Here is a 12,598-nt window from a genome sequence, read left to right as displayed (position 1 = left end):
TAAGGTCTTTGTTGAACCCAAGTAATTTGTTTTTTGATCATTTATTTCAAATGAGTTATGATCACTGTTAGCAAATATTCAAGTCCTGGAACATTTGGGTATTACTTCTACATTGTTTGATATTACCAAATCCAGTATTGCCCCTCTCCTGGTTGGGTCCTCAATAATTTGGTTCATATAATTGTCTTTAAGTCCCCCCAACAACCTGTTTCCTTTTGTTGTAATGTTAATCTCATTGCCACAGTCTATGTCTGGATAATTAAAATCCCCCATTATGCTAACATGACCTCGTTTTGATGCCTTCTCCATTTGCAATAGTATTTTAGCTTTCTCAATCTCACAGATATTTGGTGGTTTATAGCATATCCCTACAAACATTTTCTTTATACCTTTCCCTCCACTGCTAATTTCTATCCACAAGGTCGCTACATTTTCATCATTCCCTTCATCAACATCTTCCCTTATAATAGGTTTTAGATCCGGTTTAACATAAAAGCATACTCCACCTCCTGTTCTATTTGCTTGATCCTTCCGAAAAAGTGAATAACCCTCTAAATTACAGTAACTGCCTAGTCATGAGTTTCATCCCACTATGTTTCAGTAATGCCTATGATATCATACTGCTCCCTTGCAGCTCTTAATTCAAGCTCTCCCATTTTATCTGTCAGGCTTCTTGCATTAGCGAGCATGCATTTAAGTTTTTTTTCAGCCTGTACTATTATTTTGTCTGCTCCTTCCTGTCTGTATACAGTGTATGGTAGCCCCCAGCTCTCTTATTTAAGCCTGATAAAGGGGAGAGTTATTTCCTGAACCGTTGTAATGTCTTCATCTTGCCACAATAAATATTTTATTTTTATGCACTGATTAATAGATTCGGTACCCCCTTTGGTTGACATGTGTGGACACTTTTTCAAATGCAATTGAAACTGCTGTGGGTGGTTACCACACTGAGGAAGCCTCCTCCATGTCTAGTAATGAAGAATGAGAACTCACTATTTGTTGTTACATACAAAGTTCTTATGTAATGCATTTTGCAACTGGTAGTGCTTTTGGAAAGCTCAGCACGCCCAACATAAATTAAAACTATAAACATCAATTTCAAAGTTTGGCTGGGATCATTTAAACACACAACACTATCCAGTAGGGAAATTGGGACCTTAGTGAATGTAACTGTGACTGGCAGACTCCCTCTTGTCTCAAAGCAAATGGCCTCGTTATGCCTTCCCCTGGATCAATATACTGTAAATACAAATATAGGATAAGAAGTATGTCGTCTAAGTGTAAAATAGGTTGAACATGTCTTTTTTTCAACCTTATCTACTATGTAACTTTACATCAGTAAAGGTGCAGTTGCTGAGCTATAACAGGTTATATTGTCATGCAACTCACTAGCATTCTTACTTCTGAGATTAAATGCAGTAGACATAGCAGTGTCAATCCATTTGTGATAGTTCAGAGTAAATGAGTACTTCAGTATGTGATATCTTTTTTTATTTGGACTAATACATTTATTTTATAAGACAAGCTTTTGTGAGTTCTCGCTGTTGCTCAGGTCAAGCAATAATGATTTACAAAAGATCCCATCAGTTTAACATACAACAAAAGAAAAGATCACTTTTACATGTCTCAGAGATAGGTTTGGAACCCTGCTGGTTACCATTATCTTCTAGCATACAGTGTTTTCGCTGCAGCAAGGGATTCTGGGAAAAGACATGCAAATGAGCACAGTCACCTTTTAACACAGATGTAAAAACCAATATAACAATCTAAGACAGATGATGTAGTAATGGCAGACGGGAGAGTAAATAAACAGACGGTAGAGGAAACAAACAGACAGGGCAATACATGGATGAAAGGGATAGTGAAAAATGTGGAGAACACCATATATCCATCAGCAGTGTGAAAGTGGGTGAGGTTGCAGAGGGTGAGGGAGGTTAAATTGTAAAATTAACTGAGTGGCAGGGAGAAACATTACAAAAAAAATTATGATAGTGTGATTGAGTGCTTTTAAACATTTTGTTGAGGATTTGTATTTGTAAATCATTTATAGATAGGTCTGGCTGTGAAAAGTGTGCAACTTCTGAGAAGAATAGGAAAAGCAGAATCCATCTGCTACCAGACCTTCAAGGTCATGAGTGTCATGTTTTATTGAGTGCGCCCCAGCACCAGCATGACTTGGTGCAACCTATTCTGGAGCTGTGATTGATACTACAACAAGTGACATGGTAGAATCTGAACCTGGTTAAGGGTTGGACTTATGCACTCCTGAGGATGTCTGTGTGCACGTGGAGTGGTAAAATATACCATTGTTCTCCCTCAATTTTTGGGCTAACGGTACCGCAGAGAGATGGAAGTGCATGCATACTGCACTTCTATGCAAACTACCTTATCATATCATCATATCTATTCACATGCTATTTCTGGATACTTATACTTCATTTCTTCATAATATGAAATATCTAAAAATCATCAGCTGGATTGTTGTTTTGGATAAACATTTACACCCCCCTCCCCCAAATATAGGGTTTGAAATCACAGCCTACCATATGTCAATGGCAGGTCAACGATGGTCACTTGCAGGATAAGATGACATCCTAAATCCTACTTGTGCCCTGCCAATGAACCTGCCTAGGAATCAGATTCATTTTAGGTTTGACAGCACTGCTACACATTGCCCAGCCTCAGAAATTGCCTCTTTAATTCTTGTGTGAGTAAATTGATGTATTGCCTATACCTTAAAGTGTGTGGGGGGAAACCTAATGATACCGCATTAGGGTTTCATTATATTTTATTTTTTCGTTTGCTCAAAAAAAATCCTTACTGAACTAAAAGCTGCAAATTCTGAGATTTTTTTTTTTTTTTTTTTTATTCCCAAAAATAAAATAAGGGTAGTAGGAGAGTAATCTGTAAATTAACTCTACTGGTAGAGCACTTGAAGAATGATTTTCAGTATATGAAATCCTAGTGGATGTTTCTTAATGGTGATTAATATTTATCCAAACTAATTTGAACTTTTACACCTCTTTAAAACTGTTAAAAGGAAATTAAATGAGGAACCAAAATAATATCTTCAGCAAGTGGGTGCAAATTATTGGGGCCCCAAAATATTTTTCCCATGTACAAATTTTTTTAAAAATGATTGCTAGGGGTTAGCAATCATTTTAAAAATGCGTTAAGTAATTCCGACTTAATGGTTACACATGCATCTGTTTTGTAGGTGCAAAGATATACATCATATGCTCTTCAGTCACAGCACAGAGGATCAGTTACATTTTTGTTCAAGAATTTCAGATCCTTGTACTGATAAACATTTTGTAACATCAACATGTCATTTACTACACCTTCTTGAACTTCTTTGCTTCTACTGTTTATAAGCATCTGGCATTACAGGAGATATACATATACAGTTCACGCACAACATCAACAAGCTCAAAACCCAGTCCCACAGTACTAATATATATATATATATTTAATTGTGTCAACGGTGCTGCTGGCTACTGACACAATTACAGTACATTCCTAATACTGTGGGTCTGGGCTTTGAGCTTGCTAAGATTGTGTTTGTCTAATAATTTCTGGGAGGTATGTGGCCCCTTCTCTTAGTTTCAGCTCACCCATCCCACGCCTATTTAATCAGCGGGTCTAAGTACACACAGGCAATAGTAGTAGTCATTGAGAGATTTCATTCCCCAGGAGAAAGGTGGTGATGACCTTTGAGCAGCAATAAGCTTGTGAAGTATATATATTATTATTATTTTCTGCGCATTTTTAGGGCACATCTGTTTTTTTTAATCCGTTTTAACTGCACTATAGCTCACACATGGCCCATATAATCTTCTAAATGTTAACGCCTTATGCACTACATATATTTATTTATATATTAAAATGTTTTACCAGGAAATAATACACAGAGTTACCTCGTTTACAAGTATGTCCTGAGCACAGTTATGATGAGAAATACATGGTTACATAAAGTGAACATTATATGGCAAGCACCCCATGCTATTGAATATGTAATTGCTTTGTTTCTTTTTTTCCCTCTAAGCAGTGTAGGAAATACAAAGGATACAGTATCAAATCGGTAGTGTAGGTACCTGTTTGCAGACTTAACATGTTTTGGCCAAAAGATCAAACTAAATTACTCATAATAAGAAAAAAAAAAAAAAAAACATAGAAATGAATAAAATAATGTAATTTGTAGATAGATAGATAGATAGATAGATAGATAGATAGATAGATAGATAGATAGATAGATAGATAGATAGATAGATAGAATAGAAGGAATGGTGTAGTTACACTTCTGCAATACAACAGTTCCATCTTTCTTCAGTATAAGGAATAATAGTGTCTAGAAATAGACAGTGCCTAACTGAAATAAAACCTGAAAAACAACTTACAGAACAAACAATATTTTATCACAAGCATCCTCATGTACTGAAGCTCCATTTCACTTTTGTTTGCATCCGATTGACATGTAATGTAGCAGATTCTAGAACATAGTGCTGACTGCCACAGTGATTTGTATGACCTGTAAACTGGGCACATTTAAAAAACACAATGCATCTTTAAACACGAGAAAGTAATGATTGCATACCTCAATGAAAAAAGTTACTCTACATAAAATTGTGGTAGCATGTAATAGAATGAATCCAGAGAAAAAGGCGAATATTTAGTGAAAAGATAATAAAATACAATTCTACAGTACAGATGCAGAAATTGTGAACATGTAACAATAAAGCTGTATGTGCTTTACAATCTTTAACAAATTTAACAGCCATAACAGAACATATTTTAGAAAAAAATAAGATTGTTTATTTTATTTTCCCGGTTTCAGAAGAACACTGTTACACAGAGAAACTTGCAACACACTGTTTCTCTCTTTTCTATCTGGGAGGATGCAGTGCTGATGTATAGTACAAATACTTTACATATCAGTAGATGGGCAATTGTTTTTTTGGCGAATTTGGTTCCGCAACGGATCGGCCGGTTCCTTTGGTCTGTGGATTTAAGCGGATTAGTGTAAAAAAAGGTTGATTTGCTGATATTATTATCATCATCATCATCAATACACTCCGCGGATGGATTTGTAGAATCCAATCCACGGATTAAGCAATCCATTTGCGATTCTTAAGAATCTGCCAACGGTTTGCTGAATCAGCGGATTGGATTCTCCAAATTCGTGAACGGAATGTATCCAATGGCAGATTTTGATGAATCCACGCAGATTGAGATCGCCCAAATCCGATTGTGGATTTTACCCCACAAAATGTATTTTGACGTGGAATATCAGCGAAAATCAGGGAAATGGATTAGGACAGATTCGCCTATCTCTACCTATCAGATGAAACAAAGTAATTTAAAAGAAAGATCCAGAGGAAAGTCGCTATGAAATACATAAAGTAAGTCACTAAAAGACCAAAATCACAATCCAAATGCTTATATGGGACTTTTCAGTGTGCTACGGAAGAGCAGGACAACATCTCTGCCACAGGGATGCACACTGCACATTGAGTAAGGGCCTATATCTACATATCTAAATGTAAACCTCAGTGACTGAGCTATATGGTATGTACAGTAATTATGTTATAGGCCCATTAAACAGTATGGGGTTAAGTAGGCATGACGTTTTTGAAATGCATATGCAATAAATGAAAAAAAAATAAAAGATTTGAATTTGCTGTTGTGTCAAAAATACTGCCGTTTTGCATCCTGCTTTTTACATCACAAGTAATTAGGTATTTACAGTCACATACAGTATATGATTATATAGTTTACCAATGTCAGGTCAAAACGTGCACTGCAACTTTGTTAATTCATGAATATGTAAATTGGATTGCAAATAAGGTTGAATGTACACGGGTCAGCATTACATGTTTATCCAGCCTTCATATTTATTATAAACACATCTGTCTTTAGAATGTGTTTCATTTTTCTTTTAGGAGAAGAGTACAAACAAAACAATGCTGTATAAAGTAGCCTTTACAGATGACTGTCTGCCTTGATTCTGCATTGCATCCTGCTAGATAGTGGCACTCCTGCGCCCTGTCTCCTTCAAGAGGCGGTTTTCCCAGAGCTGATCTGAACTGGAAATTGACAGGGAAATGTACTTAATGTGGGAAGGCGACCCCCAGGCACTGTCTGATGTAAACGTGCTAACAGCACAGCAGCTGGAACATATGCCAGGAAGGAGGCAGCTTAACTAGACCTTCTGCAAATGAATAACAACAGCCAAGGTCTAAACTACCGTAGTCAAGTTCACTAGAACCATTTTGAAGAAAATAAATCTATCCAAATACAGTATGAAGTGGGTGAGAGGAGTTTGTATTAGATCCCTAATTGTTTCTTTAGATCTCCAAAGCTGCCACAGATTTACTGCAAGTTCTTGTGCTGCTTATTGACATTTCCTGTACCACAGGCATGTACCCCCATGAGCAAAAAATATCCTGCAGGTTCTGGCTTATAAATGATGTATTATCCCTTCTTGTATATATGATTTTGTGTAAATCATTGATAAAATGTAGTTAAAAAGTCCTGCAGTGCCTCATTGTGATGATAGCAGAAAATACTGCAGTGTACAGTATTAGTTTTTTCTTTCCCCCCCCTCCCACACTTACTGCCCATAGATGGTATAGTATATGCAAGTAATATTATGTACTTTTCACAGTTAAAAAGGTGGCTAGTTCATCCCACTCCTATTAAGCATAACTAACATGAAATGCTGTGATAACTTGAGTGTTAAACTGCTGGTGCTCAGCTAAGAAAAGGATGAGAAATCAGGTATTTGTCAGCACCACAAGGTCATCTAGATTTCAGAACCCACTGCCTTCAACTAAATATATACTAATGAGTGTGTTTATATTCATGCATGTGTCCGTGTGGGTGTATACCTTACATGTGTCTGTGTCTACATGCACTCCTATACATACAGTAAACAAACACTCTCCTCAACCTACAGTAGTAACACAGAATTTCATGAGACCAAAGAGAGATCCCATTAATGTCTATGGGGCGCAAGAGATGTGTGCAAGAGTGGTCCTGACCTGTAAACCCTGCACCAACGCTTTTGCAACGCTTTACTCGACTACTCTGGCAGGAAAGGGGTTAAGAGTGGTGATAATAGTCAAGTCTGTGGGGGGGAAATGGATGTGCTAAGAGGGTATTTAGTATGGGAAGCAAACACGACTCTCACCATCATGACGAAGGGAAGAAGCCTGTGTGTGTGATGCATACATCTACCTCCTTGGTTTACCTGGTTCCCAATGACGAGATACGGTACCCTGTAACATGTACTGTATACATCGGAATGGTCTATAGCATGAAGTTCACGTGGAGTCCTTTACTTTAAATATTAAATGTCCAAAGGGTGCCCCCGTGTATTGCAGAGCAATAACACACCATGCACTGGCACTGCACGTGTTAAATGACAAATAAGGCCGCTTTAGATCATATCAAAGTATAAAGCCCTTCAAATCGCACCCCCTCCTACACCCACCACCAGCCCATAACCCAGCCACATCTTCACATAGAGGGGGTTACATCGGCAAACTGAGACTGATCGCTATTAGCAGCATCCATGCAGAATAGATAGAATAGATGAAGGCGCAGCATATCCCTATGTCCTTCCATGACTTCCCCAGCACCAGGCTCTGGGGAGCCACAGATCCGCATGCTCAGGGGATGCATGTTATCTGGATGTTATCTCCTCCTCGGCTGCGGTGCTACATGATCCGTGGATTTGTATCTAATTTTTACTAGAGCCAAAAAAAACAGGATTCATTTCTCTTAGCCAGGAAGGGAACTCCGTGCTCAGCCCAGGGAGGCAAAAGTAACAAGCACAAGCCTTCATTCATTGCATTAGCACAAAAGCTGCTTTCCAACTCGGCTGAGGTGGCTTATTGCCTATAGGGTACCTAACAGAAAGAGCAGATCATCTTCCTGACATCTACATGTATGCCCAGGATAGCACACACAGCACATTGTATACATACATACACACACACATACACACACACACACACACACACATTTCCTTGCAGGTGGATAGCTAAGGATAACCAGTTAAACACTCGCCTGACAGTGCCAAACACCCCTCTCCTGGAGGCGAGCAACACACACACACACACACACACCAGGGAAATGACAACATTTAAATGATAAAAACAATATTAACACGAAAAGTTGAGCAATGGTTACGTTTATGGAGATATATATATATTTGTTGTGGGTTATTACCTTGTAGAAGGACACCCCATACACTGTAGAAGCAGAGAAGTGCACTTTGTTTTAAGATCATGTTTAAGGAAGGGCACAGAGCAGGTGCAGGAGAGCGTCCCCTGACAGGTGAGGAGGAGGGCAGATGGCCGGTCACTCAGACCCCGCTATCCCACGCTGCTGCGGGGAAGTTTTCTCCCTGGCTGGGTGTAGTGTATCTCTCGGACGCTGCTCCCGGAGCTTTCCTTCTCAGCCTTCCTCTGGATATCAGCCCACAGGATAAACAGCTCAATATTAAAAATCAATACGGATGGAGTAGTCTAATTTTTCCGTGTGTGTGTGTCCGGGGGTTATCCTGACACCTCCTGGATCTCTGTCACACAGGTTGCAGCAGTGGGCTGGATGCAGCCTGGCTGTGCTGTGTGTGCTGCTGATGCTGCTGGCAGCTGGTGCTTGGTAAAAGCCGGCGCGTCGCTCCTCACAAGGCACGAGACACAAGGGCAACCAACTGCAACCCGCCGAGCGCTCCCTCCCTCTCTCCTCCCGTCTGTGCTTTTGAATGAAAGGACCATTAGCCAATGAGCGCTGCCCAGGCGTAAAGGATTGGCCAATGGCAGGAGAGATTTCGGGAGAGAGGGCGGGGCGGGCAGCCGCACCGGATAGCCGAGCTGTCCGGTGGTTACTCCCCCCTCCTTCCCTATACATGAAGCCAGAGACGCGCTGTCATATTACGCTCATACAGAACCGTTATTCCTTCAACTGCGATAGTGCCTATCGGGACACCATCGCGCGAAAACTCCCCGTTGACTTCAAGGGCAGTTTTCGAGTCATAGTGCAGCGTTATGAATAACCTATACATGACACCTCTCCCCCTATGGGCAAATGAGCTGTTAGCGGGGAGCGGGGAGCGGGGAGCGGGGAGCGGGGGGGGGGGGGGTCGCACCTCCAGCCCCAGACATGTGCTGTCTCACGCAGGCTGCATACAGCAGCTCTCATCAGCACAGCGTGAAACTCACACCTTGTGGTTAACTGTTATTAACACATGATAATAGCAGGTACACGTAATGTAAAGGTGTGTGTGGCTTCGTGGGTTCCCACCGGTGTGTATGTGGTACCCCGTTGAGTGTGGCCTGCTGAATTCCTGCACACACACTTCAGCACCAACTTCTCGGAGGCTCCTGTCTCATTGACAAGGTTTTTGTTTTTTTCCCTCACCGCAGATGTAGTCACGCCCCTTTTGGGGGGGGCGATATACAGCTTTTGTGCACCAATAGCAGCAAAGGTGACGCTGAGAGGCGTGGCCACGGACAGCGAACTCCTCGCTGGGGGGGCGTGGTTACAGGCTGAAAAGGATCTGTATGAACGGGACGCAACCCACGTGCGTGTCTGTATGCGCGTGCCAGAAACAAGGGCATAGCCAGGTGACACGTGCGTGCTTATGTAACAGCAGTGATTGCACTATTTGTGGCCTGATATGTCCCAATGAGATACCGGTCTCTAAAATGTTAGCAATTACATTTCGCTTGCGAATGCATGATGCCCCTCCTGACACATGGCACTAAGATAATTTTAGGTGGCACAGGGATATAGGGTGTTGATTTATCATTGAGAAAACAAATAACAAAGTGGTGCTGGTAGAAGCTAGCAACAAATAGATATAGAGGAAGAAACAAGTGTAATTTATATAAACAGCACAATCAGATTGCTACCCCTAGAAGTTAAGCAAAGTATGAAAGGTTAAAACTGGCAAAAATTGACTCAAGGCACTGAGAGATTGTTTTTATAGGGTATGACGCAATGCATCTTTAAAAATAATAGGTTCAAGTGGCACATAGCATCAATGCACTGGTAATCATGCCAACAGACAGTAGGTGAGCTCTCTATTCAGAGCAGGAAATTGGGTTAATGTAATCAATAATCACCGCTCACTGATCTGGGTTCTCATGTGAACATGCATTCTATTGTCTGTCTTGGAAAAATAAAGGTTTTGATATTTCCCATTCTGTGCATCAACTCAGTTACACCAGATGCTCACTGAAAACGTTTTCTTCAGTGACTGTGATCCCGGTACTTGAAACACTTCCCTTATAAAAACAACCAGCTATGTACCGATGCAGCAACCAGTATCCGACCACTTGCCTTTGGAAATTTGGGGCTATCTCACAGTAAATGCTGCAACATTTCTGTGAGATTCTGCAGCCAGACTAATGGCCCATCAGATTAACACAGAGCGGGGGTCCCAGCAGACAGCTGCACCTCTAGGGACACACATATTGCTTTCTTTATCAAGTATTCTTCTTGTGTATTCTGATACTTGCATGATTTAACTGCTTGCTTGTGTAGCCCTGCGCGCCCCCCGCCGCCCCCCCCCCTCCCCGCTGGGAGATCTACATGCTGTAACATGATCTGTGTGGTGCTTAACCTGTTGGTTCAGGAGACTAGGAGGGATCTGCATTATATTGAGACCAGGATAGGCTTTGACCTCCTTCTTCTTAGTTGGTACTGTGTGCCTCTAGCGGTAGTGGGCTCCAGGGTATCCCTGAGATCAGCTCCCACCACAGCATACTTATTCCTACTGCCCAAGAACTGACACTCAGGCAGGTGAAAGATGAACAAGGGTCTTTATTGTGCACCCTCATAGACAGTCTGCAATTCCTCCTACAGTGCTGTAAGGTCTCTGAAGTCCCAGACTTCTGGAGGGTGCGTACACCAGAACGCCAGACGACAGACCATGCTCCCTCCTTTTTCCTCAAAGCAAGCTGACTAAGTTTGATACTCCCACTTGGAAGTCTCTGGAAGGGGCGGACTCATGGACTGTACCTATCCCTGATAGGCTTACACAGGCCATGAGTCACCACCTTACTTCCAGTTTAAAAATAGCGCGGGCGGCGCGCGGCTGTCTTCGGCCGAAAACCGGCCGGTTTTCCCGCGCCTCGGGCGCTTTCAATAGTAAGCGCCATTAGCACTTATCTATTGAAGCGGCCGCCGCGCGGGAAACTTCGTTTTTAAACGGAGAACAGACCCGCGGCTAGCCCGCTATGCACCCGGCAAGCTTTAGAATAAGCTTGGCCGGGATAGTATGAATACTTTACAACACGGTTATTGGAATCTTAAATACTTTATTGTACAATTCATACAATTGTACATTATTTCTAACGCAATCCGCTTATAACGCGATGTGATTCTTTGGACCCCAAGCACAGCGTTATAAGGGGGTTGAGCTGTATTTTGGGTAGGATCTGTAAACAGGGAATGCTTGTGATATTTGCACAAGTTGTTAGGGGTTACACAAAATATTATTACTGGCTGTAAGAATGCTTTTAGAGTAGTCCTGTCACCAAGGATATGTAAGCAGTAAGCAGTATTTGAAACAATGTAATAGTTGACTAAATGTTTCAAAAGGTGTATAGGGGATTTTTTATCCATCGCAGCTGCACAATTGATGAGGAAAAAATGTTGCACCTTTGCCTTCATTCCCCTATTTATGTAATTGAAAGTTTCTATACTCACACCCCACTTCTATAAAAACAATCATTTTTCTGCTTCATTGTGTCAAATGACATGTTATGCATATGTATATAAACGTGTCAGCATTTTGTGCAATGCTTTTCTATACTTAAGGAAAGTGACCTTTGTTTCGCTATACTACACACATACAGAACAAGTAGATTTCAGAGGATTTCAACAATCCCAAAAAACACAGACGGTGCATATTAAGCAAGTCACGAAGAAGTCCTCAATAAAATCATTTCTTAGGCACAGTCGTGAATAGGACACAAACTTTTTTTATTATTATTCTCCATGTAGAACTCCCACTGCCACTCTGGGAAGCTTGTTTTGCTAAATATACTGTATTTTTAAAGTTTACCTTATAATTGTTTAAGGTTAACGTGAGTTATCCAAATTGGAAAAGTCTTTCCAAAATACAAAAACTTAGGGAGAAGATTCATTTTAATGGACACAACAATCCTATCCAGGAGAATGCAAGATTACGCCATGCTATTAGGTTTACAAGCAGATATTTAAAGAGGAATAAAGTTATGGCGATAAAGATCCTCATTCTTATCAGTAATATTTTCTGCCAGATAGGAAATCTTGTATAATGCCAATTTAAAGCACTTCTACTGAGTTCATGCCCAGGGTCAGATTTAATGCTTTATACTTGTCACGGAGCTCAGGCTCCTTGAGTAAATTAGGTAAACTAGTGATGAGATTGACTAGGGCAGAGGTCTCCAAATCAGTCTTCAAGAGCCGCACACAGACCAGCTTTTATGGATATCCCTGTTTCAGCACAGGTGGCTCAATCAGTGGCCTAGTCAAGCACTGAGCCACTGATTGAGCCACCTGTGCTGAAACAGGGATATCCATAAAAGCTGGTCTGTGTGCG

At 41.0% G+C, this 12,598-nt stretch overlaps 1 protein-coding gene across 4 annotated transcripts in view; it reads right to left on the bottom strand.

The window, feature by feature from the left end:
- Positions 1-9,394, bottom strand: part of CADM2 (cell adhesion molecule 2) — a 1,412,134-nt gene extending 1,402,740 nt beyond the window's left edge. For 2 of the 4 annotated variants that reach the window (XM_075593997.1, XM_075593998.1), the window contains exon 1: positions 8,233-9,104. In XM_075593997.1, the coding sequence (XP_075450112.1) occupies positions 8,233-8,293 (61 nt within the window). In that variant the 5' untranslated portion in view covers positions 8,294-9,104. Of the gene's footprint in view, positions 1-8,232 lie in introns of all 4 variants that reach the window. The other 2 variants (XM_075594001.1, XM_075594000.1) reach the window with 2 other exon arrangements.
- Between the last annotated feature and the right edge of the window lie 3,204 nt (positions 9,395-12,598).

Source organism: Ascaphus truei, chromosome 3 (genome assembly GCF_040206685.1).
Source record: "Ascaphus truei isolate aAscTru1 chromosome 3, aAscTru1.hap1, whole genome shotgun sequence".
NCBI classification, from domain to species: Eukaryota; Metazoa; Chordata; class Amphibia; order Anura; family Ascaphidae; genus Ascaphus; species Ascaphus truei.
This window is presented reverse-complemented; position numbering and strand designations above follow the sequence as displayed.